Here is a 13,974-nt window from a genome sequence, read left to right as displayed (position 1 = left end):
CACAAAAACATACGTCAGTCCCACTTTTTTAACTTTCCCTCGTCACTTTTCTCTCTATCTTCCCTCTATGTTTGTTTGTGTAGGAACCGATTATTGGTTTACAGTGACAGAAGAGATTGTTTTTCCATCTTTTAAATTCAATTTTATCAAAATTTAAAACAAACTTATCCAGAATAACCTTCTTTCTAGGCTTAGTTGTTGTTCTACTAACAAGGCTTCAAGATATCTATCTTAAAAAAAAAACAAGTGAATCAAATAACTACTAAACTCGTGTTTAAAAAAATTTTCAGATTACTAATCCAATTAAAAGGATTTTTTATTTTTATCTAGAGATTAAATGAATAAAGAAATTATACAAGCACAGAAAATAAAAATAAAAAGGAAAAAAGATAAGATATTCCATTAACGTAGATAATAGAGGTATAAATGGGTCAATCGGCTTAATAAGGGCCTTTCACTCTACCTATATCAGATCAAGTTCGGCCTATTATATATTATCAAATAGACATATTTAGATCTCAAACAAGCCTATTTAACAAGCAAATTATAGTATTTCTTTTACATGACAGGTCTATAAACCTACAGGTCGATTCTATATTATATTTTTTATTTTAAATAAAATAAATTAATTAATAATTTAATAATTTTGAACAATAAAGTAATAATATTTAATTATTTTTTTAAATTATTGAATGTCTAACCGGCTTAGGCTAAGACTTTTAATTTTTAAATATGAGTCAGGTCAAACTTATAATTTCGATCTATATAAGAATAATGGGTCAAACCAAACCTAAAATATTTTAAACAAATTTGATCTCTTTAAGTCAAAGTCTAACTCAATCCTGTCTATTTATAAATAAATCTTTAGTATATAAAATATTCTGAACTCAGGGCATCTGTCTATTTAGTTTATAACATGTGGTATAAAAAATATCACACTAAAAAAAGATAAATATAATATTTTTTATTTGACAAAATAATTAAACAAATACACTATCTTATACATTAAAGATTTATTCCCCGTTTACACCCCTGGTAGATAGATATTTTCACGCCACCCCGTGGCAGCATTCCAGAAGCATCTTTTTTTATAAGTAAAGCCTAACCTAAACCCCTTTCAATTCTTATTTCTCACTCTCTTCACCCTCACTTCTTTTTCTTCGCCTTCGTCTTGGCTTCACCAAACCCTAAACCCTAACATCGTTCAGAACGATGTCGTCCCAGGTCTTCTCTCGGGTTTTCCCCAAAACCCTAACCTTATCTTCCTTCTTCTCTCGCTCCATCTCCACCGTACCTCCCTCCCTCTCCGCCCTCTCTTTCCTCCGCCGCCTCCGCCCTCTCTCCGCCGTCGCCCCCTCCCTACGCCACCACATCTTCCCCTCCCTCCGCTTGTTCTCCACACGCGCCACGTCGTCCTCCCTCAATGACCCCAACCCCAACTGGTCCAACAGACCCCCCAAAGAAACCATCTTGCTCGATGGGTGTGACTTCGAGCACTGGCTCGTCGTCGTGGAGAAGCCCGAAGGCGATCCCACCAGAGATGAAATCATCGACAGCTACATCAAAACTTTGGCCAAGGTTGTCGGAAGGTAATAACAATCATTAACAATCGTTAATCATAATTAATTACTCTTAATCTTAGTTAATTTGTTGCTTGTTGCTACTATGTGTTTTATTTTATTTTATTTGATCTGTTATTAGATGATTGTTATTTGCTGTTATAAGATACTAAGTAAATGTGTCTTTGGTATACGTGATTCGTGTTTTTTGTAGTGAAGAAGAAGCTAGGATGAAGATATATTCGGTTTCAACTAGACACTATTTTGCATTTGGGGCACTTGTATCTGAGGAGATTTCCTACAAAATTAAAGGTATACATGGTTTCAAACCTTCCTTTGATTCATGTTTATCTTTTCATACTAGTAAGGATTTCACTCTTTTTTTTTTTTTTGTTTGAAATTGTAGAATTGCCCGGGGTTCGGTGGGTCCTTCCTGATTCATATTTGAATGTTAGGGAAAGGGATTATGGAGGTAAGGTCTCTTGTTCTGTTCTCTTGTCTTTAATATGGATTCGATATCTGAGGTATGAATATTCTTGACTGTGTGTCTTTAGCAATATAGGGAATAATAATATGTTCAGGACTCCTAGAATATTGTTAGGTAGCATAGCGTGTTATTAATTCCAGGTTTTGTTTTATATCGGGATTGGAATGTAAGCTTTTGTCACATTAACATAGCATGTCATATTATTTTCGCTGCAGAAGGGCTATAAGCTCATGATTTGTGGACTTTTCTGTTTTCCTTATCAGGTGAGCCCTTTATAAATGGGCAAGCAGTTCCTTATGATCCCAAGTATCATGAGGAGTGGGTTAGGAACAATGCTCGTGCTAATGAGAGGAACAGGCGCAATGACAGGCCTCGTAATGCTGACAGGTCAAGAAACTTTGATAGGAGGAGGGAAAATATTGTGAACAGAGACATGCAAGGTAGGCCTCCTCCTATGCCAAATGCTGGCCCTAATATGGCTGGTGCACCTCCAAGCAATGCAGGTGGATTCCCTCCCAACAATGCAGGTGGATTCCCTCCCAACAATGCAGGTGGTTATGGTCCTCCCAGCAACCCAGGTGGATATGCCCCTCCTCCCAGCAACCCAGGTGGATATGCCCCTCCTAATGCAGGTGGGTATGCTCCTCCAAGCAACATGGGTGGGCCCCCTCCGAGCGGCCCAGGTGGTTATGGCCCTCCAAATGCAGGCGGATATAGTCCTCCCAATGCAGCAGGTGGTTATCCTCCCCCTAACATGGGTGGAGCCCCTCCTCCTAATATGGGCAGACCCCCTCCTCCTAATGCTGGGTATGGTCCCATGGGTGGTATGCCGAATAACTACACTGGCAACACAGGAGGGATGCCACCAAATCAGAACATGGGAGGGTTTCCACCAAATGCAGGATGGTCAAATAATACTCCCAATAGAGACACACCGAACAGGGATGTAGGAGGAGCAGCTGGCGGGAACCCATATAATGCATGAGATGTGATATGCAGAGATTCTTGTTGCCATTGTAGATAATAACGAAGAATGGTGTCCAAGACAACGTAAGAGTTTATGTCATGTTTCTGAAGGAATTAGAATTTGTTAGTCTTCTTTTATTGTTACTCGTACTCTACTTGCTAATGAACCTGCATGTTTTATATTTTAAGTTACAATTTTTGAAGCTTAGATATGATCATTTTGTATGGGAATCTTAAGTCTAATTTGTTATATGATTTGCAGGCGTATTTAATGGGTAATAATAAATGTTTAGTGTCTTACAGAGTCTTTATTATCCAAAACAGCAGAAATATGGTAGAAGCTGCTGGTTATTGTTATTGAACGAGTCCTCTGTATGAAAAGAAAAATATTATCCTTGTTATATAGCCTTTTTCTTGCGCGGAATGTTGGTTCTCCGTCTGCGTCTCGTCTTTTTCCTCAAAATTAGGATTAAGGTTTTAGTGAAAAAAAGCCCTATTTTTTCTTTATCTGCAATTGGGGAAAAGAGAAAGAACAGTTTTAGTAGTGTTCAGTTGGTCTTGTGTAAGTGATGTCTTCTTATTATGATTATTACAGTTCAGTGATTAAAATGGAGATCCTTAACGTCCACTATGCTCCGATCTCCATTTCCACTTCCTCTTGTTTGTGCCTCTCATATTTACGTCTTGAAACGACACCGTTAATTCGGATTTAGACAAATCAGTTTTCCCGAGCAGTTGAGTTTGCTTTCAACGGGATTCAACATTTTTGCTCTCCACCAGTGACTTTAAACACTGTTCGTGATTCAACATTTTCGCTTTAATTCTAGAACCGTCAACAATAGAATAGGCGAGCGGTAGTAAAGTTTTGGTTTGTAATGAAAGGTTACGGGGGTTCAAATTTGGGAATTAATAAGTATATTACCCGTGCAACCATGAGAAAAAAATTCTCATGAAAGTCAACGCAAATCATAAAAGTATTTCGCTGCACTTTATTTAAATCAACACTACGAGGTACCTAATTCCAATTTTTTTTTTTTTTTTTTTTTGATAACAACTCCAACTTTTTATATATGTAGTATATGACGATGGCCAATTCAATTCAGATAATCACGCAATACATGAAGACAAAAAATTTAAAAGTTGTGTTTGACATCAAGGTAATAATGAAGATGACCCAGCCTGCACTTGCAAAAATGATAAAACTCATTCCGCAATACACTTTTGATCCTTCTTCCCGCTAAAAATAAATGATAAACAATCTATAAATAAAAGTGTCAAATAAATAAGCATGTATATACCATGCATAAACGTGCAGTCATGTCGTATAACTATAAACTGCAATCAACAAAATCAACAATGTGTTATATGTAAATCTACATAGTACACATAAATGCATAGTAACTGCATATTGATTTTACATGGATGACTATCAAAGGGAGGACAATACCTAGCATGTATAAATCCATTATCTCACCATATTTCTCAAAATGACTCTGTGGGAAGAAAAAAGAAATTTTGCTTATATGCTTGTTTTTTAAATATTTACAACAGCAAATCCAATTATCTTAGCAACATAAGGACAGATTTGTTAGACAGTATATATATATATATATATATATATATATATATATATATATATATATATATATATATATATATATATATATGAAAAATGTGTTGTCTCCCCCGACCCGTCGAACCGAGCTCATTTTGCCACCTCTAACTGTCAGCATTTAATATCAGAATGTAATATGTTTTTATATTTATCCATAAAAAGACATATTAACATGTAAGATGTTTTTTGGAGATATTCTAATATATCTATGTTTTCTGTAGTTGCCTCTAAATTGAATCTCTGAGGTGTGTGTGTTTGTGACACATATATTAGATGAAAAGTTAACAAATATTTGAGTTAGTACGTTCAATAATCTAACAAACACTTCATAGTTGAAGTTGAATGTGGTAATATCAAAAGACCATTCATTAGCTTAATTGCAAAAGTATAAATAATTATTCGCGAAATTAACATATGTATATATATATATAAGCATATATTTTATTCATCGTATTTAATCTCAATAATACTTCAACTCTACCAACAATAATTTAGTGAAGAATATGAAAAGCCAACTACTTACTGGGTTAGAAACAACTATTAGATAAGTAGTAGCTTACTTTCTGTGATGTAGTAGCAATTAGCAGTCTACTGATTTATTGTACACATGCATGTATCAGATATTTTCTTCCTTTCTGTTATAGCTTAGTTAGCTTTCTGTTTGTTTGTTAGATCTGACTCATCTGCTGAGTCAGCATCCTCACACTCTATATAATGATAGAGTGTAGCTTTGTGTAAGACTTAGTTTTTCATAATACAGATTCAGATCCAAAATATCTTCTCTCTCTCTCTCTCTCTCTCTCTCTCTCTTCTTGCATATATGGCTTCTTTCAAGAACTCGAATATAGTAACATCATGGACACTTTTTTGAGACAGTGTGATTATGAGATAGCCTAGGCCATGGATGACTGGGCAATATGTTTTATCTATGTTGTGGTATGCCTGAGTTATATTAAACTGTCAATCAGGTTGAAATTTTCATAGTGGGAATTATCCCCAGTGGTCCAAAATACAGAGGAAATGTTGTCCGTTTTATTTTGGCCATGGAAGTAAAAAAGGGTTGCAATACATAAGGAAAAAGAGAAAATTTATTCAGTTAGCTTTCGCATTAATTAAGTTGAGCATGCTGCGCTCACTAACATATGAATGTTAATACACCGGGTGCACACGAAGTGTTACAAATATGGTATCAGAGCTCTCATTTTGAGGGCCTGATCCATCTTCGTCCTTCACTATGTCTTCCGCCTCAAACTCTGAGAACAACGCTAATGGAAAATTGTGCTTCTCTTCTTTTCAATCATCAAGTTACAGTGAAGCGTACAGAAAACAATTATATGCTATAGAATCAGATAATTGAGCCGATTATAACGTCACATCAACTTCATCGCCACCTTGTGAATCCAAAGATTTATATCCAATATGAATCTGAAGAAGATCGATTGAATGAGATTCAAAATCCAGCGTATGTTCAATGGCTTACACAAGACTCGATGCTTTTGTCTTGGCTCTTATCTACCATCTCTGAATCTGTAGTGAACGAGATACTTGGAGTAAAGTATGCTCACGAAGCTTGGGATAAGATCCACAAGCTATTTCATGGAGTCATGAAGTCCAGATCTCGTCATTTACTCTCAGAACTCAGATCTATAAAGAAAGGAACTAGATCTGCGAAAGATTACTTGTCTCTCATCAAAAGTCTATGTGATTCTCTAAAAGCCATAGGAAATCTAGTTACGAACGAAGATAGAACTGATTACATACTGGAAGGACTTCCTGTTGAATACAACATGTTTGTGGGTCATTTTGGACAATATTTTCGCGCTCTTTTTTTTCTTTTCCGGGAAACCACGAATTACCACCCACGATGTGGATATCTAGCACAGTGCAATCAGCTGAGTTTTTCACATGATTTACGTTTCCTGGGTAATCCATTTGGCTGACATATTTTTTGTGAGCCTTCTACCAAACGTTATCATCTTCAAATCCCTATCTAATTTGCCTAGGTATTTCTTGCAAAGATCGCTATGAAACAGCCCCTGAATGTCTTTTTGAAGGAATTCACACATGCTCATCCATAAGCCCCTTCTCTACAGTGCGTTCACTTGGTCTAGCATTTTTCCTTGTTATTTCCATGTTTAATTTTGTTTTTCATAAGAGCCCTCTGCTGACAGAAAATAGAGCTTAGACTTCGCCTATTGAAATTTATCTGCATGACAGTCCTACCCTTAATAAGTTGTACAATCCCAAAACTATATCAGGGCCTGTTTGATGTGATGTATAAGGCTTGATAGTATAAACTTATACTATACATTATGACATTTTCAGTTGTTTTATGTGACCATCGTATAATATAAGCTTATACGGCAGAATCCCTTAATACATCAAAATGATATATAACTTAATCATGCTTAAGGGGGTGAGATTAGGCCTGATAAGAGGTTGATGTAGTAGTATTGCTTACAAGTAGAATACTCAAGAAATAATATGTCATTTCAATATTAATATATTAAAATAATTTTTTTAATATATTAATTTATTAAAATATTGGAGGTTATTATCTTGCTTATACTATCATGCTTTATCAAATAATATGTCATTTCAATACCATACCAAACGCTGTATAGTAATAAAATTTAATCAGGTCTTATACTATCATGCTTTATCAAATACTATGCACCAAACATGCTCTCATTCCAAGAATTGATAGAATTAATAAAGAATATTTTAGGATTTTTTTATATAAATTTTATCAAAACATCCTTAATTAATTCTCTCAACACTCAAAATAACGTAGTAGTTTTGGTGTTGCTGATTATTTGATGTGGCAGGAGAAATGATAAATCCATGAATAAATTGGATTAATATTTATTGCATTATAAGAGATAAATTTTATCTCCTACACCTATCTTGCACAGACACGGACACGGGACACGACACGACACAGCGACACGTTAATTCTAAAAAATGTTAGATTTCGACACGTTAGGACACATTTTGATATTAAATAATATTTTTAATAAATATAATACAGTTTATATTCAATGCATGTAACAACTCCTAATAAATTAATTACATTGTACTTAGAAATTGTTTTAAATATAAATTAAGCTAAGTTAATTATATATTAAAAAATTCTAAACTATAAAATAAATCAAAAATTAAACTATACGAAAAATATACCAAAAAGAAATCAGAATTAAAAAAAGCCCTAAAGAAAAATAAGGAAAGCAATAAAAAATAAAAAATAAAAAAAAAAAAAAAAAAAAAGTAGAAAACGCACACGGTTCAATGTTGTCTTTTTTGCAGTGTCTGTTCAGATTCACTTTCTGTTCAGATCCATTTCCATTTTTTCACCTTCGCTTTCACCTTTGTGTCCAACGTCACTTCCAATGGCAACCTGCTTGTAACACCCCGTGTATACCCGGTTTGTTAACATGCCATCGTATTAAGCCACGCTTAATTAAAAATGCGGAATATTCTTTTTCTTTTGAATTATGACGTCATTATCCTTACCAAGTTGAATTACTTAATTCATTTCCAAAACATTGCCTGCATGTAAATGCAAAAGACATATATCTATACTGAATAACCTCATAACATAAATACGATCATTAACTGTGTCTCTAATCACGGCACCACAACACGTAAGCCGGACAACCCTGATAGTTTATACAACTCAAAACTAAACAACGATACATAATCAAATGTGGCATGGACAATCTCCATGCTCACCAAATAAGGCAACAAGGCCCAACAACAGTCTCAACAATAACAACATAATCATAAAGATAACATAACAGCATCCAGCATATAATCATAACAGCAGACATCTAACTCAGCTCTGGCCTCCTGCCGCTAGAGGTTTTTGTTGGACAAATAGCCTCAAAGTCAAGAGGGGGGTGAATTGAGTTTTAAAAATATTTTCACAAAATGCCTCACTTCCTTTCTTGAAAGTGATTTTCTTGACTTAATATAATTTGGCACAAGCAAATCTTAGAGAATAGAAATTAATACAAGCAAATAGTATGTAATGTGGAGATATAAATAAGTTCAAGTAATCAAATAATGCTAATGTAAAGAGATAAGGAGTTAGAGAGATTGCAAACACTATATATCCTGGTTCGGTCACCACCATCGTGACCTACGTCCAGATTGAAACCGTCCGTTCAACTTTCCACTAATTATCAAGCTTCAAGGGTGCTTGACGAACCACTACAACCTTCAAGAATATAGATTATTGAAAACTTTACACTTCCACTCACTTACTTAGGTTATGACCAACTTCTTCCATTAGGGTCTCACTATCCTCAACACAAATGAACAGAATGAGAGTATTTAGAAAAGGATTTGTACTCTTGAAGTACAGATTATACAAGTTGAAGCTTATAGGTATTGATCAATGACACAAGAATAAAGCTCAAAGATGATTTATGATCAAGATGATGGAAAGTAAGAAAATGATGTGAAATAAAGCAAGAATTGTGATTTTGAAAGGTGTCCCATCAAGGGGAACAATGATCACTATTTATAGGGAGCCCCTTTGACTCTTTGCACACTCATTTTCGCAAAACTAGTCGTTTATAGCCGTTATACTGCTTACTGTCCAGTAAGTATTCGAATACTATTCGTGAGGTATTCGAATACTTCAACTGGTATTCGAATACTTTGTTCTCAGCACAAGTATTCGAATACAGTCAAGAGAGTATTCGAATACTTTCTTGACAGAACATCAATTATGTAGTTTTATGAGTTGTAAAGCATACATTTTAGTCTCTAATCACTTTTAATGTATTTCCTTGACTTGTACAAAATGTTTTGAGGTTACGAAATATGTCAAGGGTCTTTTTCATAATAATTAAAGCTTTTTAAGTGATACATGACATGGATAATGCATGCATAGAGTTAAATATCCTTTGAGCTCATTTATGCATCATTAATCAATTACCTTTACATTTAGATCTAAGCTCTCAAGAGCATGATTCAATCTTGATCTTGTGTGTTGAATGATTTGCTCTTGTTGTCTTGTTTGAATTGCTTCCTTGGACTTTTGATTGTTGCGAGTTGTATTATATTTAACGTTGCTTCTATACTTGTTTGTTATCATCAAAACTCTTGCATAAGTGAACTCTTCATTTTAAGCGCATTGGTTTCACAATCTCCCCCCTTTTGAAGATGACAAACTCAAATTGAGAAGAAGGGTTAGCGTAATATGTATTTTGATAAGATGATACTAGGACTCCCCCTTAATATGTGGATAGTTGAAAAAACGGAGTTATAAATCTATATTTACCTTGTTTTTACCTTTCATGATTGTGCTCCCCCTTTTTACCTTAATTTATATTCTCTTTCTTAATTTGCAATTGCTTCTCCCCATTTGGCAACATAAAAAATGAAAGGATAATTCATAGCAACATAAGTAGGAAATGGAAATGCAAATCATCATAAATAAAGTCATAGTCATCATTAAAAGTCAACATCCAACCAGATAATATAAGTAAACCCAAAAAGCAAAAGTCAACATCAGAGGTCAGTGACATCAAAAGGATAGAGATGCCTAAGGAAAATGACTGCGGGTGTCATATCTCCGGTGAGCCAGTAGGAGAGAAGCCCTCAGCGCCGCCATCCTCGTTAAGCAGGCCAAGATGATGCTTGATGCGGGTGAGACGGCTGCCCATGGTGTCGTTCATGTCAACCAGATAGTCCATGATATTGTCTAGAGTGCAAGGACGTCGGTCATGTGCACGAGTAGGAGCCTGAGGGATAGAAGCATCCGCAGTAGCAGGAGCATCAACAGGAATAACATCATCATGAATAGGAGGAGCGTCCTATCTATAGGATCAGCAGTAGGAGCAGCGAAGGAGTAGATTCACTCGCCTGCTACATGGCGAAGGGCACACTTTTTCAGCTATGTACCTGCAATTCTATGATTGTTCTTTAAGGGTGCCTTGGCCTCCCCATTCATGGAACCTGACTATACTCCATAATAGCTTGGACAAGCATAGGGAATGGTAGTGGAGAAGTCTGATGATTGTGAGCTGCGAGCATGATGCGGCTTATGGTGTCAGGCCAATAGATGGTTGCCCTATGAAGAATAGCCCACATGAAAAACAAGTCAGTGTTAAGCACCTCAGCATGATTACCCCCTAGGTAAGATGACATGAGTGATAAGATAGTGGAGAATCCGGTTAGGCACGGTCAGACATAGAGGAGAGAACTTGACCATGCCAAGTTTGTAAATTCCTTCTCTAACAATGGATCGGATGAATTCTTCTCTCTAGTATTCCTCATAGCCACGTTAGTCAGAGCCATCAAACTCGAGATCGCCAAAGCGAACAAAACCAATAAGGTTGGTCCAATCCTGTGGATAGATTTTTATAGTGACATCCTTGACCTTGGATTGCAGCACACGTTCGTTGTAGCTCAGATTTTGATAGAAGGCCCGAACTATGGGTGCTACAAACGGGCGATGAAGCTCAACAAATCCCAGCAGATGGACCCTCTCCAGAATGGTGGTGATCTCAAATCCTTGCTCTACAAAGAATGCAGAGTCAAGGTATTTGGGCTCAATGATAGGGCCGCGGAGATAGTAAGTGGCAAATTTCTTCTGCTGAGTAGTGTTGCTAGGGAAATAGCGGGTAAAATCTGATGCCTCAGCATTGGGAAGATCAGGGACAGACTTTGAGCGAGTTTGACGCGGAGTGGATGAGCTAGCCATGAGGATACCTGAAGATTTAGAGCCCACCACAAAGAGTCAGAGGATAGAATCAAGCATAAATCAACAAAAAAATGAAGCATGGTGATTCTAGGTGATGATAAATTTGTGATACAGGGGATATGCATTTAAAGATTATAAGGAAACCAAGATTTGACAAATGCAGCACCAGAAAAATAGCAGAAAAGCATATTGCAGAAGTAACTATTCGAATACTGTTAGGTGGTATTCAGATACTTTTGGCTGCTGTAGTCGAACACTGGTGGACTAGTATTCGAATACTCTTTGGTGAACAAAAGTATTCGAATACTTTTGCATGAGTAGTCGAATACCTGCTCCAAAGGATAAGTATTCGGATACTGTTCGAGTGGTATTCGAATACTTTTCTGGAAATGAAAAGTATTATGATACTAATCGAATGGTATTCGAATACCTAGGGTCAGAAAATGCAAAAACTCAAATCATTCAGCAATGACATGCGAGAAAAGGAGGGTGCAAGCTTCAGGCAATCTTATACATAGGAGAAGACAAACATATATATATATAAAGGAACCATGTTGTAAATACAGGCTTCAGGCAAAAAGAAACTGATACTTAGAATTTGGGATTAGGGTTTTGACATGAGATATGATGCATGTCAGACTTATAATTGCAATTTAGAAGAGAATAGTATCCATAAACACAAACGCAAAAATATTCCCAAAGCAAAAAGAATCAAACCAGTCAAGGATAATCAGGAAGTAACAAAATAGAAAAGAAAAAAGGGCAGAGAGTCATACCTGAGAAGATTATAAATGAGATGAAGGAAAAATCAAAATCGGAATTCAAGTATTCAATTGCCTGATTCGCTTGGAAGCAGAAAAAGATTAGGGTTCTTGGTGTTCTTAGGGTTCGGAGGATATAAAATGAGGAAATGGGGCTGGGTAGTCGAATAAAAGCTCAAATTAGAGCAATAAATGCAGGAGTATTCGAATACTTTTCGTACGGTATTCGAATACTTTCTGTGAGAGAAAAGTATTCGAATACTTTAGATTGGTATTCTAATACTTTCTGGAGAATGAAAGTATGCGAATACTTCTTATAAAGTATTCGGATACTGCAGTACAAAATGCAGTAAACGGACAGGGACAGAACTGATTTTTGCAAATTTTTCAAGTTATAAACATTCAAATGAGTGATGATCGATGCATATTATGATTAAATCCATGTATAATGATAAGTTACCTTAATATGCTTACCTCCAAGGATGTGATTGGAACTTCAACATTAAAAGCTTACATTTACCCAAGTTATTTATTCCAATGTTCTTCCCAAGATATTAAGTACATAAAGTGCCTGCAAATAAACTTTGGGAAAAGCTCCGACGCTCAAGTTAGTGATCAAGATATGATAAGAATGAGAGCATATATATTTACAAGCATGATGGATCAATTAAGCCAATTTCTCGTCTTAGGTTTGTGTAAACATCCTTTGAGAGAGATTTTGTAAAGATATCCGCCAATTGCTTGGAGGATTCAACATGTTCTAAAACACAATCACCATTTTGTACATGATCTCTTATAAAGTGATGACAAATATCAATATGTTTAGTTCTTTAGTGCATAATGGGATTTTTGGTTATTTTGATAGCACTAGTGTTGTCACACCTAATAGGGATATGATCGAGATCAAGTCCAAAGTTCTTAAGTTGTTGTTTCATCCAAATAATTTGTGCACAACAACTACCGATCGCCACATATTCCGCTTCGGCCGTGGACAATGCCACACTATTTTGTTTCTTGTTATGCCAAGAAACTAGTGAACAACCAAGAAAGTGGCAAGTGCCACTAGTGCTTCTCCTATCCAATTTGCAACCGGCAAAGTCAGAAACGGAATAACCTATAAGCTCACATGGAGCTCCCTTTGGGTACCATAGTCCCACTTGTGTAGTGCCTATAAGATATCTCAATATTCTTTTTACGGCACTTAAATGTGATTCTTTAGGATTGACTTGAAATCTAGCACACATGCACACACTAAACATAATATCCGGTCTACTTGCGGTTAAGTAAAGAAGTGAGCCAATCATACCTCTATATCGAGTGATCTCAACGGGCTTACCTTCTTCATCCTTGTCTAACGTACAAGATGTACTCGTAGAAGTGTCAATTTCTTTTGAACTTTCCATTCCGAACTTCTTGAGCAACTTTTTACAATATTTGCTTTGATTGATGAAGATTCCATCTTTCTCTTGTTTGATTTGAAGACCAAGGAAGAAGTTGAGTTCACCCATCATTGACATCTCAAATTCACTTTTCATGGTATTAGCAAATTCTTCACAAAGTTTAATATTAGATGCACCAAATATAATATCATCAACATATATTTGAACAAGCAAAATGTGATTATTTTTCCTTTTTATGAAAAGTGTTGTATCAACATTTCCTCTTTCAAAACTTTGTTCTAAAAGGAACTTGCTTTAACCTCTCATACCAAGCTCTTGGAGCTTGCTTTAAACTATATAATGCCTTTTTAAGTTTAAAAACATGGTTAGGCAAGTCATGATTTTCAAAACCGGGTGGTGGATCAACATAGACTTCTTCTTGAATATATCCGTTTAAGAAAGCATTTTTAACATCCATTTGAAATAGTTTGA

At 35.7% G+C, this 13,974-nt stretch overlaps 1 protein-coding gene across 1 annotated transcript; it reads left to right on the top strand.

Annotated features, from left to right (window-relative positions):
- The first annotated feature begins 1,139 nt into the window (after positions 1-1,139).
- Positions 1,140-3,362, top strand: LOC133299261 (multiple organellar RNA editing factor 8, chloroplastic/mitochondrial). The gene is made up of 4 exons (XM_061498700.1): positions 1,140-1,589; positions 1,774-1,871; positions 1,966-2,031; positions 2,310-3,362. The coding sequence occupies exons 1-4, from the start codon at positions 1,213-1,215 to the stop codon at positions 3,029-3,031; spliced, it is 1,263 nt and encodes a 420-aa protein (XP_061354684.1). The 5' UTR covers positions 1,140-1,212; the 3' UTR covers positions 3,032-3,362.
- Positions 3,363-13,974: the final 10,612 nt, after the last annotated feature.

The sequence above is a fragment of the Gastrolobium bilobum genome, unplaced genomic scaffold (genome assembly GCF_033153095.1).
Source record: "Gastrolobium bilobum isolate Gb01-03AN ecotype WA unplaced genomic scaffold, APGP_CSIRO_Gbil_v1 utg8764, whole genome shotgun sequence".
In the NCBI taxonomy this organism is placed as follows: Eukaryota; Viridiplantae; Streptophyta; class Magnoliopsida; order Fabales; family Fabaceae; genus Gastrolobium; species Gastrolobium bilobum.
This window is presented reverse-complemented; position numbering and strand designations above follow the sequence as displayed.